Here is a 17,091-nt window from a genome sequence, read left to right as displayed (position 1 = left end):
GAAAAATGATGTGAATTTTTTTACAATTTTAATTATTCAACCTTCTTTTCTTGTTTCTTCTTTTGCTTTTCCAACCAGAGACGATAGCCCTTATCAGTTCCGCACATCCAATCCCACCATGTGAAAGTACTAGCATAGTTTCCATTATAAGTTTTGTGATGATGGTCGTGGTGAATAGGTCCACAATAGAAAGGAAGGAAATTACACAAACTCCAAGGGAAATGGAAACCAGTGTGACAATCAATAGCTTCAATTTGACGAACAGTCATCCAAACCCACCATGACATAATATGTGGACAGCCAAAGAGGAATGGTCCAATGAATGATCCAATACCTAAAATTATAAATTCAACACAACTGGCATAAGATGAACAATATCCTATTGGTGTTTGATATTCGTGATGTATTTTGTGAATATAATTGTAACCAAAATCAGTGTGCATAAAACGATGGACCCAATAAAACCAAGCATCTTCAACTACAAGGAAAATCATTGAACGTGCCAACATATCCCACCAAGATGGAAGAGCCAAATCATAACTAACTCCGACCCACTTGAGAACTGGATAACCCATATATAACATTGGAAGAATGAGTAAATGGTTAATAACCAATTGTAAAATGCAACCCCAATCTGTTTGTTTTTCTTCTTCTTTTTGTTGAAGTTTATACTTGTATAGGAAGGATGGTTTAAACACTTTAATAAAATACCATGGTAAACTTAGAATTGTATATAAAAAGAAAATATAAAAGATTGAAACTGTTGTGGTAATTTCAAGTTCAGAGAAATTAGATCTAATCAAGTAATAGAACTGTTGATCTAATCCCATATTATTCAAGTCGACATTGCCAACCCATTCAGGCACACCACTGGTATGGTTATTATTTAGAGCCATCCTGAAGCAATCTTATTGTTCGGAATTAAAAAGCAAATTGGAATCAACTTTGGGTGTGTTGAATTTTTTTTGTTCAATTAAATTGCCAAGTATGTCGGACAAGAAAACTGTTAACACATTCTCACTCCGATCCAACTCGGTCACCACCTCTATGTGTGTAGCTGTTAGTATACGTATGTGAAACGGATATTGAAAAACTGCTTTTATTGGGATTATTGAGGTGATTGTTAGTGGAATGGAGAATTTTTCACACATTAAGGCAATTTTTGTTCACATGATGAAAGAGCGTGAAGTCTTAGAATGAGAGAGTGATAGGTGTTTGAACAAGTTGTTCTTGATCCGTTCCTTTAAAAAACTAAATAGTGTACAAAATTTAAGTCATGGAGATTCATAACAATTTCCACTTGTTAAATATTACATCAAGTTAATCTGATATGATTCTCTGAGATTCTAAGCAATTAAATACAAGTTGGGTTTCAATTAGGTTTCAGCGTTTAACTACCATTCAAATTCGTATCTTTTTTGAACACCCATCATATTTCAACTAGAATCAAAAAGGACAGGAAAACTTGGAATTTATTTTGATTACAAAATATCTTTAAAAAAAAATGCACATGAAGCTTTCACTCACACACCAGCATCATCGGAGGAAATTAAATCCTATCCAACCAATGATCTTTTATTCATTCAGTATACTTTTTATAATAATATATTATTTGCAGAATTTTACGAATATTTTAGGACAATTGTCACCCAGTATTACAATATATATAAATCAAACAACAACAACCATTCCGAGTACTAATAATGGTAGTGGTGGTGGATATTGTGGATTGACATGGGAAACAGCTTGTTTTAGTATTAAACAAAGTTATCCAACAGTGGAATATTTACAAAGCAATCAATCAAATATTGGATTTTTGTTGAATGGTGATGCAATCACGGAGGAACAATGTTCGATTGATTTTTCAAAACTAAATTACAAAACTTCTGTTTTTTATTTTACAGGATATGGTGATTTGGTGCGATTTAATTGTTCAAATTCTATTAATTTTGGAAATGGCAAGATAATTCTGTTGTTTTTGGAAAATATTCATTTTATTGGAAATGCATTTAAAGATAACGTAATATCTTCAATTGGAATAATAGCAAGCAATACCAAGTTTGAAAATATGCAACTTAAAGTCCAACAAGGTAATCCAAATGAGCCCAAAATGTTTTCAATGTCAGGTTTCACTTTCCTAAACTCTAAACTGGAAGTTTATGATAGTGTGTCTATATCATTTTCGAGTGGTAAGATTATTGATTGCTCTTTAACTGCCTCCATTGCAAATACTCAAATGGCGAATCTGGAGGTACATGGCTCAAAAATAAGTTTTACCAAGTATAGAACGATAGATACAAATAGTTTTACACTTTCAAATAGTATTATTAACAAATCTGAATTCATGTTCAGAGAGTTGGATAAAGTGAAATTTATTAACAATAGATTTTATAACTTGGAAAATCCATTACAATTTTCATATACAAGTTTTGTTTCATTCAAGAGTGTAAACGTTTATAATTCTAGCCGATTTATAAAGGCAAACTCTGTTTACAATTTGGAGCTGAATGGTTTGGAAGGTATTAATGATATTAATCTGAATACTGGAACCTATATATCATGGGACTCTGTAGGGACAGCCAAGATTACAGACTCTAATTTCAAGTCAATTCATAGTAGTTATTTCCTAGTTGTTGAAAATTATGTTCACCAACTTTTAATTTCCAACTCTAAATTTTATGATGTCAAATCCATTGATATTCATTGCTCAGTTGCTACTGATTTCGGTTCGTCAAATATTCAAATTTCCAAAACAACTTTTGATTCATTGGAGGCTGTTAGAGGATCTGTGAGTATTCGAACATGTACTAATGTATTGATAGAGAATTCCATTTTTAAAAATAGCAGATCGTATGCTGGAGGTAAGTGAATTGTACTATGATTGCAATTAATTGAACAATTGTTTAGGTGCTCTTTATTGCTCATCTATTCATCAACTTAACATGTACAATCTTCAATTTTCAAATAACAAGGCCATCTTTAGACCAAAGAATATTTTTCAATCATTTGGTTCTGGAGGAGCTGCTTTCATTAATTCAATCAATACTTTAATTGGAAACAATATCACATTTACAAATAATTCTGGTATGTAGTATGACTATATTTCATTTACTGACTATAGTGTGAATATATAGGACTTAGGGGTGGTGCATTGTATTTAGCTCATTTCACCATCAATTCTTACAACTTGGATATTCAGTGTTTTGGAAATAATGCCGAATTTACTGGTGGCTGCTACCATTTGCATTTGGGAAGATTAGTAGAACTTGAAAAGACTAAAAGAAGCAAGATCACTGTCACAAATAGCAGCGATAATAAGGCACTTATCTATGGTAATCAAGCCTCATCTAGTATTAATACAGCTGATTTCAGCTATTGTACTGTTACAAATATTGATAGAAATAGCAATGATCGTTACATCCACAGTGGGTGCATTAATACCATAACATTTAAGAATATCACAAGACTAGATACTATTAGATTGGCATTATATCCTGGACAAGTTATCAATATGACATCAATATTTTATGACATTTTTGGTGCAAATATCCCATTCATCAAAACTACCAGTGTGACAACTAATGATACAGACTTCAATTATCCTAATATTGATTTTAAAAACAAGGGTATTGATCAGTTTAGTCATTCTAATGTAATTCCCTATTTTAGTGTTTTTATCAAGACTAGTTCAATAATGGAAACAAACTTATTGACAAATTCAACAGAATACCATTATTATTTGGATGCTGATAGTGTCGTGTTCAATGTGAGCATTACTTTGCTAGATTGTCCAAGTTTAATGGAGATGAGATATGATGGTAATGGATGGTATATTTGTAAGGACAGGGTTAGATATGATATCATCTTGCCATGCTCTATTATTGGGGGAATTTTCATGTTATTGACTGGCTTCTTGTTGGGATTCCTTTTCATCTACAGTATTGTCTTGATTAATAATAGAGTTGTGAAAAGGTTGAAAAAGCTACAAAAGATTGAACAAGCAGAAAATGAATTGGAAAGAAATATTATAGAAAAGACATTTGATTTTTCACAAAAAGATTACTCTGATTACTATGATACTACATTCAGTATTAATAATATATTTAGTTCGAATAAGAAAGCTGTCTATAAATCAGATTCTAAAACAATTCCACTAATCAATGAGGATGAAGAACAAGAATTATCATCACACGAAAGCAAGGCAATGTACTACTCAACTACTCGAGATCATAATGGTGATTATTTACGATTGGAATCACCAACTTACAAATCAAAATCCAGCATGTTTATTCCAATTGAAAATTTAAGCATTATTTCCAAGATAGGTCAAGGAGCTTCTGGAGTTGTTTACAAATGCTTATTGAAACCTAATACAATGGTTGCAATCAAAACACTTGTCACTTCTTCAAATGATGGGGATGAGGCAGAAAAGATGAATGAGGAATTTGAAACTGAAGTGAGTTTGATGAAGAGTTTGAGACATCCAAACATAGTTAATTTTTATGGTGTTTCTGTATCAAATAATACCAAATACATGGTAATTGAGTATATGGAACATGGTAGTTTGGAGAATGTGTTATATAAGAGTAAGAGTGGAAGGATAACACTTACATTGGAAGAGAAAATTCATATTCTACTTGGAGTTTCGAGAGGAGTCAATTATTTGCACTCTCTAAATCCATGTATCATTCATAGGTAAGTCAATAGAAGCTAACAAACCTTTTTTCAAACACCATAAATAGAGATTTGAAACCTGGAAATATATTACTCGATAGGAATTACAATAGTAAGATTTCAGATTTTGGATTGAGTAGAATATTCCAACAAAAATCTAAAAATCTTACAACAAATATTGGTAAGTATTCATTCAACAACCAATTGTTAAAATGAATATGATACTACTATTAATTTTTATTAGGTACTCTATATTATCTAGCTCCAGAAATGTTTGGTGAAACTTCATGTGCTGTAATTGATAATAGGTTGGATATTTATTCATTCGGAATTATAATGTGGGAAACTTTATTTGAGGATATTCCATATACTGGCGCCAAAACGTCAAAACCTCTCTCAAGTAAAGGTTCACAATATGGCAGTTATTCAAGTAATAGTTCAGCAAGTGGTGATCTTACACCTTTCAATATTCCTCAAAAGGTATTGAGTGGAGTTCGTCCCATGATTCCTTTCAATAATGAACGTGAATTTGATGAATATTACAATGAATATCCTTTCCATTCAAAGCAATATAATTACAAAACCATGAGAGCTATTATTTTTGATTATATCAAGTTGATGAAGAAGTGTTGGGATAAGGATCCAAAAGATAGACCTGAATTCTCTCAAATAATTAAGGAGTTGCAAAATATTAGTTCTAAAGATATTAGAAAGTAATACCGTAGTAAGACAACTAGTTAATTAGACCATAAAAAATTTATCATTGCTCTATGTTCAGATTGGCAAGATTTAAGTGAAGCAACAAAGCCTTACAACAATGTAGGGAAAGTATTTAATTTTCATTGTTAATATTATGTAAAATTGGAATGTTGAATACTATATTATTCATTCTTTTGAAGCTCGTTGATCCGCCTTTTTTAACACTTTCAATTGTTTCATTTCTTTGAGTTTTGCAACACCTTCTTCCGAAATCTCATTCTGTTCAATATCTAATTCAGTTAAATTTTTCATTCCACAAATTGATTCAACTCCTAAATCTTGTACATAGTTTCGTTTGATATTTAGAATTTTCAAATTGGCCATTTCACTCAAATACTTGACTCCTTCGTTGTCTATTTTAGTAAAACGTGCATTGAGATTGGTCAATTGTGGCAATTCTGTAAGATATTTAACTCCTTCATTGAATATTGGGTTATTAGAAATGGTTAGGCTTGTTAATTGTTTCAAATTGGTAATAAACTTGGCTCCTTTTTTATCAATTCCTATATCATTAATTTCTAGACTTGTCAGTTGATCAAGTTCACTTATTAATTTGGCACCTTCATTGCCAAAATCTTCATGATCATTAAGATTTAGTTTTCTTAATTTTTTCAATCGAGGTAGAAACTTCAATCCTAAAGTTGTTAAATAAAATCCACAAACTTTTAAACTGGTCAATTGTGTCATTTTACAAATTTCTTCAAGACCTTCATCATTGGTGTTCAAACTAAGATTTGTCAAATTATTCATTTCACTAATTGCTTTAGCACCCTTCACATCTACATCGACATCAAATCCCATACTAAGAGATGTCAATTGTTTCATGTTTGACAGTGATGTAACATGTTGCACTGTTCCATTAAACTGCAACTTGGTTAAATTTTTCAATCGGGTAGCAATTAAGTTCAATCCCTTGGCATCCATTCCTGTATTGATAACACTGAGCTCCATTAAATTTCCTAATTGAGTAATAAATTGAACTCCTAAATTTCCAATTTTACAATTGTTAACATTTAGCTTTTGTAAATTGGTTAATTGACTAATTGCTTGACAGAATATTATACCTGCTTTAGGAATATCCTTGACATGAAAGTAACTTTCACTAATTTCCCCCAAATCCACATTAGGAATTTCCAATGAAGTCAATTGTGTCATAAACTTGAAAGATTCCAAAATATTTGCCAAAACTTTGGCATTTAGCATTATTGTGCTGATTCTCAATTCCACAATATTTTCTAAAAATTGATTATTCATCATTTTTTCATTTGATTCAATCGGTCTGCAAAAGCGGAGGATAAGTTTCGAATATTTTCGAATAACATTGAAAACTTGTTTTGAAATTAAAGAACAAGTTAAAATTTTGAATTTGTCATCGAGGAAGGAAATTATTTCATGGTAAATTTCGTCTGGAAATAATGATTTCTTATCATTTCCTAAAGATTCGTTTTTTGTTATTTTGTTGGAATGTGAATTTTCATATTCACTAAAATCCTCTCTTGCTCGTTTACTCATTTTTTTTGTTGTTGTGTAAATTGTTTTAGTTCAGGTTAATTTCATATACACAACGTTGAACTGGAATAAAATAAAGATGCAACGATCAAGAAATCCAGAGAAATTGTAAACGAAAGATTCAACCCTTTCCTTCTGTGGTAATTGATCATAGGCTAAGATTGTGATTCAAAGTTAATCTCCGTTTAAGTTACAATTCCTAATGCACAACAAACGATCCAATAATTAAATGCAAGAATAAAAAACTGATGCGAGTGGGATTTGAACCCACGCCCTTGCGGAACACGGAATTTATCACTCCTAAACGTGTCGTCTTAGACCACTCGACCATCGCACCCTCGAAGATAACATTAAAAATTGTTGAGTAATCCTTAAAAAGAGCAACTTTGTGTTTTGTAACAATTTTGTATGTTTTACAGTAAAGATGTATTTATTTTCACACACAAAAATAATGTTCCTTCCTTTTATTGAACAATATTTTTCTTAAACATCTTCTGAAGATGTAGGGGTTTCAATGCCATAAAAATCGGCCAGTGCCAAACACATATTCTTCCCCAAGTTGAAATAGTTCTCTATCGAAAATGGAACATGTTTCGAAGAGGGTTGGACATCTGTACCAGCCGAATACCCAAAGAATGAAACCTCCAAGGTGTAACAATACTTTGCCACATTTAAAACCTGACCAAGAACTCTTCTTGAAGCTCCCATCTTTGAAGGATCTCTGCACCTCTTTGTGTCATTCATTGAAAATTCTCTTGCTCTTGCATTTAACAATTTTGGGAATCTCAATTGATCATCTGGAGATGTTTTCGAGGTGTAATTAACATACATAAAGCCATTATTTGCTCCAGAGTGTGAGTGTAAATCCATGAAAAAGTCCACTTGAAAGTTTGGATCATGTTTCAGTTGAAGCAAGTATTTTCTGACGTGGTAAATAGTTGGGTGCGACCATTCTTGAGGGTTGAGCCAGTGTCTATTGAGATCAAATCCCATACTGCAACATCTATAGTTCCCAATAGCTACCCCATCTGGATTCAACATGGGTACAATTTTGAAAATGAGCATTTCTCTTAATTGAACTGCAATTGGATGATTTGAGCAAATAAAACTGATAAATCCATGACAAACATAACTTGCTGGTGATTCTCCTGGATGAACTCTGCATGTGACAAATACAATCCTCTTTTTAGTTTGACTTTCTAAGGTGAGTTCATTGGTGATTACAATGTTTTTCGCTATGCTTGGTGGTGTTAGAATCGTTGGTGAAATGTCAGTCAATTCGGACATTGTGGATGTACTTGGTGTGTTATGAGGAATGTTTTCAAATATAGAGTTTAAATTTACATTATTGATATAGTGGTGATTTTTACAATTATTAACACTAGTAATAGTGAGACAATCCAATTTTCTATTCTGTGTCGTTCTACACAGCACAGATCTGTGAAAATATTTCAATTGCTTACTCTCAATCACAAATAGATACTTTTGTAAATCAGTATATGTATAAGGAAATGAATAGGAAAAGTAATAATCATCCTGCTCATTATCAAATATAAATACAAATGATAGTAAATTACTATTATTCACAATGGTGTTGTATTTGGCCGTTTTCTTGTAATAGTAAACTTGTTTTTCAGGAATTCTTTCCCATCGAGGTCTACTCGTGCTCGACACTAGAGGTGTCATTCCCTTCCTATAGAGAGATTTATCTTTACATAGATTTGTAACGGTGAATAGTACCTTTTGATTCTTTTTAACATTGGAAACTTTGAAATAGTACCACATTCGTTTTCCTCCACTGAATGTATCACCTCTAATGTAGAGATCATACTCATTCTCATCGACTCGTATCACTCTGTCCAAATTACCAGATTCGAATGAGGCATCAAATAGTAGATTTCCTCGATAATTCTCTGAAATGAATGGAACCTCATTAATTTCTTCTGGTATTGAAGGAGTTGTAGCACTATCACTTGTTTCCAATTCATTATTCTGAACTTGAATTGATTCCTCAGGAGCAAGAATTTCAATTTCCTCCTCTTCTCCATCAGATGACGAGGTAGAAAAGTGATGCTCATCTTCGGAACTAGTCAATAAATCTGAATCATCTTCTGACAATTCCTCACTTTCATTCTCGATAATAGATGTTGCAGAGTTGATAGTTGTGGCTTCCTCCTTTTTTGTTGTGAAAGAGGAGCTGTGTTTGCTTAATTTAAGGGGTACACTCCTATTGACAAGCTCTCTTTTATCATGCAAATTAAGAGCAATGTGAATATGCATAAACTTACCTTTTAGAAACTTCCAATGCTAGTGGTGAATGAAAGGATTGAAATTTTCGATGCTGCTGATTAAACGAAATGGTTGATGAGGAACGTTGTTGATGTGTTTTAACTGGAGAGGCTGATCTTTTCTTTGTTAATTCCGAAAACTCTAATGGAACAAAATGTGTTGGTGATGAGGATTGTGAGGAGAGAGAAACTCTTCTCTGCTTTATGACAGAAACTCGACGAGAGTTGTGAAAGTGCAAATTATGATTCAAATCGGGAAGAATTAAATCCTTTTGATGAATCTTTTGCTTGGAAAATTCCTTTTGCATGAGAAGTAGCTGTTCCTGATTTACAACTAGTTTGTGATCCTCCTTATTGATATTTATCAGTCCCGAAGATGTGGCTCCTCCATTATTAATGTTATTATTATTACAAGAACTAATACCACCAAATCCACTATTTGAATTAACTCCTCCACCTTCATTCATTGCTCATTCAATTTTTTTTCAACTTGACTACAATTCTTTTTACTCTTAATACCTTATTTGTTTTTGAAAATACTCGTTGTTATAAGGGAACTTTAGAAAATTTATCATATGAAGAAGGGTGATAGAGTTAGTTAGTGGTTTTAAAAAATTGTTTTACATGATAATATTGCTTAATGAATCCTCAAGAACAGTTCTCAATCTCTGTGAGAGTGCACAGTGTCGCTACTTTTTCATGACCGAACACTGTGGAGGGATCAACTTTTGTGTCCCTTCTCTTCTTGGCATTATTCAACTCCATATAATACATGTTTCTGGATTTACGGTAGTAAGCAGTATGCCCACATAGCAAACAATTTACTGCCACAGAGAAGAATCAAATTGTCTCTTTGAAAAAATCAAAACCAAGTACTACTATTCATCAGCATTAACCCCCATCTTCATCATTGTTACTCCTCTACTTGAATAACACACTAGCAAATAAAAGTAGACCCGAGCAATAATAATTTATCCCAGTTGCAACTCTAGAAATTGTTGAAAAAATTGTGATCGGCCATTTCTCCTCATCACCAAGAATAACAAGAAACAAAGGAGATGAGTACCAATAATAATTACCACTTGTTGAATACTACTTCTTCGTCCTCCTCATCGACAAGACATTCTACTTCGGGAGTGCCAATATCATCTACCCATACAACAACAACAACACCTAACATTCAAATTGAAAATCCTAACAATCGTAAACGATCAGATAGCCAGCCTGTTTCCTCTCCTCAAGTAATTTCCAATGCACTCTTACAACAAGATATCAAACGATTGACTTCATCAACTAATCAATTAATACCTCCATCATCATCAACAACATCTAACAATCATAATCAACACAACAATGGAGGAGGAGGTGGATTATTTGCTCATCTCATTCCTCCCCTCTTCTTGCCTCGTTCTAATTCTAATAACAATTTAAATAATAATAACAAGGATAATCAATCATCAACATCAATTTTACCTTCACCTTCTAAATTTCTACGAAAGAGAAGACAAACACTTCAACGAAATAATTCCAATTTCATCAATGAAAATCTTGTTGATTGTTATCTGAAAAGTGGAGTCGGAACTAGCAGTTATACTTTGCAAGATTCCACCAGTCCAACAAGTAATATAACATCCTATAGCAGTGCACCAACAATTAATGATAATTATTACAATAATTATGCTCTATCACCAAATGCTGATCAAAATGCAAATCAGCAACAAAGACATACTACTGTTGATATTATTGATATTATATATTGTGATGCTTCAATGAATATTCAAATGCCATATTCTCAATATCAAAATCAATTATCGAAGAATTTAAAACCAAGCACTCCGAATGTTGTTTCTTCTAATCCAATGATTTTCAATACCAACAATAATTATTCTAATAATTTCAACAATTACAATAATAATAACTATAATAACAATTATAACAATTATAATAATTATACAAATACTTACAATAATTCATCTATTCCCATTGAAGAACCATTATCACCCGGAGGAGGTAGAAGGAATAATAATGATGAAATGACAAAGGGTGCACACTTGATATACTTGTTACGAGTTAGAAAGGGAAATAATTTCTCTCGTTCATGGTGCATAGAGAAGAGATACTCTCAATTCAGTAAATTACACAAATCACTCCTGAAAGAGCATAGAACTAAATTGAAAAATTGTGAAATTTCCAAAGACTTGGAACTGCCAAAACTTCCACCAAAAATCTTGATAGGTAATTTTAAACCTGAAAATGTACAAAAAAGAAAAGAGTCACTTCAAACGTATTTGGATTTAATGTGCAAGGGTAATTCTGATCTGGATTCATACCTTACAAATACTGTGAAGGAATCAGATTTTTTATCATTTGATAGTGTGATTGAATTTCTGAAATTGGATTTGGATCAAACCTCAAAGATTTATCAATTACCAAATGATTTATTCTTGAGAATATTTCAATATTGTATTTTTGAAGAAATATTTCCTATATTAGCACTTACATGTAAATGGTGGTACAAGATTATTTATCAGTCATTTAAATCATTAGATATGGTGTATTGTAATGAAAATGTATTCTTCTTGAAAAAGTCAGTGGCTATTGATATTATTGAGGATTTGACAAATTTGATTATCCGTTTTAATAATCTAGTCAACTTGAGATTGCATTCATTTTATGAACTTGATGATCAAAGTTTGAATGTAATTGTTAAGAATTGTAGATTTTTAGAAAATTTAGAAATTGTAGATTGTAATTTAAAGACACCAAGTATTCCTCTTTTCAGATATAGAAATGTTTCTCTATCAGATAATACTACAGTGAAAATTATTGACTTTTCAAATAATAGAAATTTGACACAAATTCATTTCAAGAATGAAATGATAGAGTATGGTAATATGAATAATAATATTTACCTTACGATGGGTCAAAACTTGTGTCACTTGGATTTAACCAATACATGTATTACAGATTCTACACTTGAAGAAATGTTATCTCAACTCTTTGGAGTTTTACAAACACTCAATGTTTCACAATGTAAAAAACTCGTCAAGCCACACATTGAAATGAAACATTTGGAAACTCTAGTGATGAGATACTGTTCAAATGTGACTCATCCAGTTATCAAATGTAGTGGATTATTACATTTAGATTTAAGTTATTCGAGTGTTAATGATGAGGATCTTTGGAATGGCGTTCTGAATCAAGTTACAAGCTTGGAGCTATTGACTCTCAAATTGAATTCATGTAATGAACTTAGAAATTTACATCTTCCAATAGGTACATGTTCTCTACAGAACATTAACCACAGTGGAAACAATAACATGAGCAACCTTAGTAGCCTTATTCAGAAAAGTCAACACAAAGAGGAAGAATATTCAGATTCTCTGGTGCTCTCCAAATTATTCAGATTGGAAATTAGTTCTTGTAAAAATTTAACAAGTATCAATTTTGAATTTGAGCGATCTCAACTTCATTACTTGGATGTAAGATTGACGCCAATTTCAAAAGAGTGTAAATCTCAGGTTTACAATTTCATGACTCATCAAATGGAAGAGTTGAAACAAGATATTCCTCAAAGCTATGAAACCAAACTCATTACAAAGGCCTACGAAGCCTTTGATGTTTTCCAACCTCAGATGGACTTTGCATCTGCATATCCAAACTCAGGTGCCAATTCAAATAATTTGCACTTTTCTTCAAATCATCAAAATAGTCTCAGTAGCTACCATCAAAACATATCAAGAAGAACCTCAAATGCCACTCCCAGATATTCAAATCAGTCACCAGTATTGTATTGTTTTGCATTGTTGGAATAAAATTATTTATTCATTTTTTTCCTATTGCTTAATAACTCTTGGAAAGTTGCGTTTCATCTTCATTTTCTACAAATGTATCAGTTGGACCATCACCTAAATTCCAATATTCAGGAGGTGTGCCAGGAACTGAGTCAAAATTCACAGAAGGTTTGGCAGCAGTGGAAGAAGTTGATTGTTGATGTGGTGTTGATGAGGGTGCTTGGTGAGCTCCAACAATTATTGGAGATTGGTTGAGAGAAGAGGGACTCTTATTGGGGTGATGGTGGCCATGTCTGTGCCTTGAACACTCTCTGATAATTCGATTTCTTTTCTCCTCGTCATCAGGAAAGCATGCTGAATAGAATTCTCTGCAGTCTTCACATTCAATGCCTGGTTTTTTAGATTTTTTCTTTTTCCTAGTTGATTTGAAATACTTTCCATAGGTATCATCTTCCTCACTGCTAGAACTTTCGGACTGGCTTAGTTCACTATCTTTTTGGGGTGGAATATTTACAGCAACATTCTTAGTTGTTTTTTCATTGGAATGATTTGATGAGCTAACCCCACCACCATTATAATTGGCATGAGGTGGTGAGCTTGACTTTTTCTTTTCGGAAGGTTGGATGACATCATTATTAGGCTCATCTTTTTTCACACAACCACTCAGGAGGGAGTAGTAGAGAATGTCGTCTCCAATAGAGTTTTCCTCTTCGACCAAGTTCACTACCTGTTGGTGAATAGTTGGTGACTTGATAACCTCTTCTTCAATTTCCTCTTCTGTTGGTGTTTGCTTTGATTTTGGAGTTGATTCTTGTTCAGCTTTTAATTCAATCTTTTCAACTTGGGGTGGTGTTGAATTATTTGTAATGACGATATATTCCCTATCATCGAATCTATTCATCAAATGTAATTTCTTTTGTTTTTCAATTTCTTGTCTCTTTTTGAGTTTTATGAGTTCCTTAACTGTTTTATCTTGTTTTGGTTTTTTAGGACTCTTGAATAGAGAAAACTTGGCATCTTCGTCATCACTATCATCAATATCCACAATTTCCTTCCTCTTCTTTGATTCAACAATAAGATTAGTCTTATTCTTAGATTTGTTAATGCTTGTTCTTGATGTATTTAGTGAGATTGTAGAAACATTATCATCCATCCTAGATTCATTCAAACTTTGGTTATGCTTGGAGGTATTGTTGGCAGATGGTGTTGTTGTTGCTGTAGGTTTTGATTTGGATGGTGTAGTAACTCTAAAGTTATTGGAATTATTACTGGTTGTGGTAAAGACACTTGTAGCATCATCGTGCTGTTGAGGTGGTATGATATTTGAGGGTGTTTGTTGTTGATTATGTTGTTTCCTAGGTGTATTAGTTGTACTGGCTATTGTTTGTTGAGCAGTGGATGTGGTATTATTAACAGGAGGAGGATGATTCCAATGGTGGGGGTGATTGGTACTAGAAATTTCTCTTTGCTCTACTTGTTCTAATTCTTCTATCTGTGATATCTTATTTGCTGTTGTTGATATAGTTGGAACAGCACTCAATGACTTTGAATTTAAATGTGAAGATGATGATTGATAATTCGAATGGATATGAGGAGGAGGATGTTGATGATTCATATTTACATTATTTGGTATTTGGTGACCATTACTATTACCAGCTGTGCCATTATTATTAATCATAGTATTAGCATTGCTCTGATTACTCGTCATTATATTGTTATTCAATAAGGTTTGAGGTATTGATTTAGGTAGGTAATGGGGAGTGTACATGTCATTATTTACATTATATTCATATTCCATCAATAGAGTTTCCATATCCAATTCATCTTCGTCCTCCTCGTCATCATCATTCATGATTGAATGATTTCCATAGAGCGATTTGAGAAATTCCTTTCGTTTCTCGTTTAGGGTTTTAATTTGAGACTTGAGTTGGGTCACTTCTGAATTTAAGAGTTTGATTTGTTCCAGATCACTTGTAATTTTCCTCCGATGTATTTCAAAGTCTTTTGAATAACTCAATTGGTTTAAATAAATTGTATTTTCATATTGGTTTAGTTTAATACTGTCCATCATTATTGTCTCTGATGATTGTTTTAAATTGATCGATATCGGATGAGGTGATGATAAAGAATTAAATTGATGAGCATGATTCGGAATGGAAGAAGGTGGAGGTGATACATTACGAGGAGAATGATTGACCATCAGTGATGATGTCGGAAGGTCATTGTGAAGAGAAGCCACAGGTTGTGGATTATAAATCATACCAGATGATGATGGAATTGGAATTGGTGGTTGGTGATGAAAACCAAAACCTGCATTATTGTTGGGGTAAAAGTGGTTTGGTTGCATTTTTTTCTTCTAAAAATTGGAATTGATTCTTCTAGAACAACATCTGGAGATCTACCAATTGGTACATATTGAAGATCATATTACAAAAACACATTCTCGTTGTGTTTATTTCAATACTTGCATTAGTACTATTTAAAATTACAAATCCATTAAGAAACAATCCTTCTTTTCGAAACATGTCAACATGAGACGATTTTCATCAACAAATTGAACTCCAACAATCATGGAATCCTTAATTCTATCTCCCTTGACAGCTGAAATCTTGTTATTGTAACTCCAAACAAACACTGAACAATCCTCAGATACAGTAACGAAAACAATTTCACCTCCCTTACTCTTTGATGCAAGAGCAGTGACACTCTTTGAGTGAGCTCCAAGTTCTGCTGTCTTATTTCCAGAAACAAGGTCATAAATTCTAACATGTCCACTTGCAAAGGCTGAGATTAGAACATTTCCAACAATATTCAAGCTTGAACATGGATATTCCAAAGCTTCTACCTTATTCTTGTGACACTTAATAGTTTCACATTTTGAGTTCATAATTAAAACGTCACCATTAGCAGTTCCCACACAAACATGATCTCCATTGAAGACTACAGATGTAATTTCAAAAAGGGAAATATTCTTACAGCTCTCCAACATGATTGAATCTTGAGAATTGAGAGTAAATACCGATAAGTTTCCCTTGGTATCACCTGCATAGAGTTTAGTTCCACTTCCAGCAAGAGCAGTAAAAGTAAATGTAATTTCTCCATCAATTTTGTAGAAATATAAGAGGGAGAATGATTTAGCTTCATAAAACTAAAATGATCATCATTGTATCATATGAAAATATTGAGAACTTGAAGGACATCTACTACCTACCAACACTCCCTTTTCGCAAGTTGCTGCAATACATTTTCCGTCCATACATAGAGCAACATTCTTTACTTCATAATCCGACAAATTTTGAATTACAGTATTATCATCTACCTTTCCGTTTGTAATAAATTCCTTCAAAGGCTTGGCAACAATTTGACCATTTGAAACGTAGGCCATAACATCAGTCTTGGAGTCCACGACAAGATTATTGTATCCAATAGATGGAGTATCGCTAAGGGTCAGCTCTTTCATTTTTTATTATTGCTTTGAGCCTCAATACTCATCATCAGAATACAATTTTAAAGTTCTAAAAGCCAGTGAAAGCACTTTAAATTCTTGCTCTGCGCTCATCAACACTAACCGACAATAATAATTAACCTGAATAAATATTTATATATATTACAATTCTTAGATTTATTTAACCTGATTTGAACAACAAGACGGCAACTTGACCGAGGTAGAAATAGATAAAGTGCTTAGCTATAATATTGAAAGAATTGATTAGAATTGTAATTAACAAAACTACTTACTTTCGTGGGTAACATAGCTTCCGAAATTTCTACCCACAACACAATGCCAAGTTGGGTTGTATTTCTTATCGAATTCCTTCTTAATGTGAGCAGCAATATCCTTTTCAATGTTAAACTTGTCCAAAGCTTGAGCAGCAATATCTACTGCTTCTCTTTGCATGTTTTCTTCCATATCAGCATTTTTAATCACAGCTTTCTTATTTTCAGACATCTTAGAGGCTTTAAGGTTTTAAGGCTATTTTTTTTGTGGTTTTGGAGGGAACCTTTGCTCTTGGGAAGTAATTGTAAAATTTGGCGGTTTTAACATTCGGAACGAACCAAACAGCAAA

General features: G+C 32.7%; 8 protein-coding genes and 1 non-coding gene across 9 annotated transcripts; 2 read left to right on the top strand and 7 right to left on the bottom strand.

Annotated features, from left to right (window-relative positions):
• Positions 1 to 32: 32 nt before the first annotated feature.
• On the bottom strand, positions 33 to 896 carry NAEGRDRAFT_61537 (C-4 sterol methyl oxidase; the record flags this gene model as incomplete). Its single annotated transcript, XM_002683208.1, has 1 exon — positions 33 to 896. The coding sequence occupies one exon, from the start codon at positions 894 to 896 to the stop codon at positions 33 to 35; it is 864 nt and encodes a 287-aa protein (XP_002683254.1).
• A 1,172-nt stretch (positions 897 to 2,068) lies between these two features.
• NAEGRDRAFT_61536 (uncharacterized protein) lies at positions 2,069 to 5,391 on the top strand (the record flags this gene model as incomplete). The annotated part of the gene is made up of 5 exons (XM_002683522.1): positions 2,069 to 2,861; positions 2,908 to 3,084; positions 3,135 to 4,695; positions 4,743 to 4,855; positions 4,919 to 5,391. The coding sequence occupies 5 exons, from the start codon at positions 2,069 to 2,071 to the stop codon at positions 5,389 to 5,391; spliced, it is 3,117 nt and encodes a 1,038-aa protein (XP_002683568.1).
• Positions 5,392 to 5,559: 168 nt separating this feature from the next.
• Positions 5,560 to 6,945, bottom strand: NAEGRDRAFT_45222 (uncharacterized protein; the record flags this gene model as incomplete). Its single annotated transcript, XM_002683207.1, has 1 exon — positions 5,560 to 6,945. The coding sequence occupies one exon, from the start codon at positions 6,943 to 6,945 to the stop codon at positions 5,560 to 5,562; it is 1,386 nt and encodes a 461-aa protein (XP_002683253.1).
• A 243-nt stretch (positions 6,946 to 7,188) lies between these two features.
• NAEGRDRAFT_t1 lies at positions 7,189 to 7,279 on the bottom strand. Its single transcript has one exon. It is a non-coding gene; the product is annotated as a tRNA-Leu (tRNA).
• A 146-nt stretch (positions 7,280 to 7,425) lies between these two features.
• On the bottom strand, positions 7,426 to 9,697 carry NAEGRDRAFT_45221 (uncharacterized protein; the record flags this gene model as incomplete). The annotated part of the gene is made up of 2 exons (XM_002683206.1): positions 7,426 to 9,148; positions 9,231 to 9,697. 2 exons carry the CDS (start codon positions 9,695 to 9,697, stop codon positions 7,426 to 7,428), a joined length of 2,190 nt encoding a protein of 729 aa, XP_002683252.1.
• A 591-nt stretch (positions 9,698 to 10,288) lies between these two features.
• Positions 10,289 to 12,648, top strand: NAEGRDRAFT_61533 (PX domain-containing protein; the record flags this gene model as incomplete). The annotated part of the gene is made up of 2 exons (XM_002683521.1): positions 10,289 to 12,433; positions 12,568 to 12,648. 2 exons carry the CDS (start codon positions 10,289 to 10,291, stop codon positions 12,646 to 12,648), a joined length of 2,226 nt encoding a protein of 741 aa, XP_002683567.1.
• A 425-nt stretch (positions 12,649 to 13,073) lies between these two features.
• NAEGRDRAFT_61532 (uncharacterized protein) lies at positions 13,074 to 15,371 on the bottom strand (the record flags this gene model as incomplete). Its single annotated transcript, XM_002683205.1, has 1 exon — positions 13,074 to 15,371. One exon carries the CDS (start codon positions 15,369 to 15,371, stop codon positions 13,074 to 13,076), a length of 2,298 nt encoding a protein of 765 aa, XP_002683251.1.
• Positions 15,372 to 15,453: 82 nt separating this feature from the next.
• Positions 15,454 to 16,484, bottom strand: NAEGRDRAFT_77815 (WD40 repeat domain-containing protein; the record flags this gene model as incomplete). Its single annotated transcript, XM_002683204.1, has 2 exons — positions 15,454 to 16,172; positions 16,236 to 16,484. 2 exons carry the CDS (start codon positions 16,482 to 16,484, stop codon positions 15,510 to 15,512), a joined length of 912 nt encoding a protein of 303 aa, XP_002683250.1. The 3' UTR covers positions 15,454 to 15,509.
• Positions 16,485 to 16,650: 166 nt separating this feature from the next.
• On the bottom strand, positions 16,651 to 16,973 carry NAEGRDRAFT_44199 (uncharacterized protein; the record flags this gene model as incomplete). Its single annotated transcript, XM_002683203.1, has 2 exons — positions 16,651 to 16,712; positions 16,763 to 16,973. 2 exons carry the CDS (start codon positions 16,971 to 16,973, stop codon positions 16,651 to 16,653), a joined length of 273 nt encoding a protein of 90 aa, XP_002683249.1.
• Between the last annotated feature and the right edge of the window lie 118 nt (positions 16,974 to 17,091).

This window comes from Naegleria gruberi, assembly GCF_000004985.1.
Source record: "Naegleria gruberi genomic scaffold NAEGRscaffold_1, whole genome shotgun sequence".
Taxonomy (NCBI): domain Eukaryota; phylum Heterolobosea; class Eutetramitea; order Acrasida; family Naegleriidae; genus Naegleria; species Naegleria gruberi.
The sequence above is the reverse complement of the archived record's forward strand: the minus strand, read 5'-3'. Positions and strand labels throughout refer to the sequence as shown.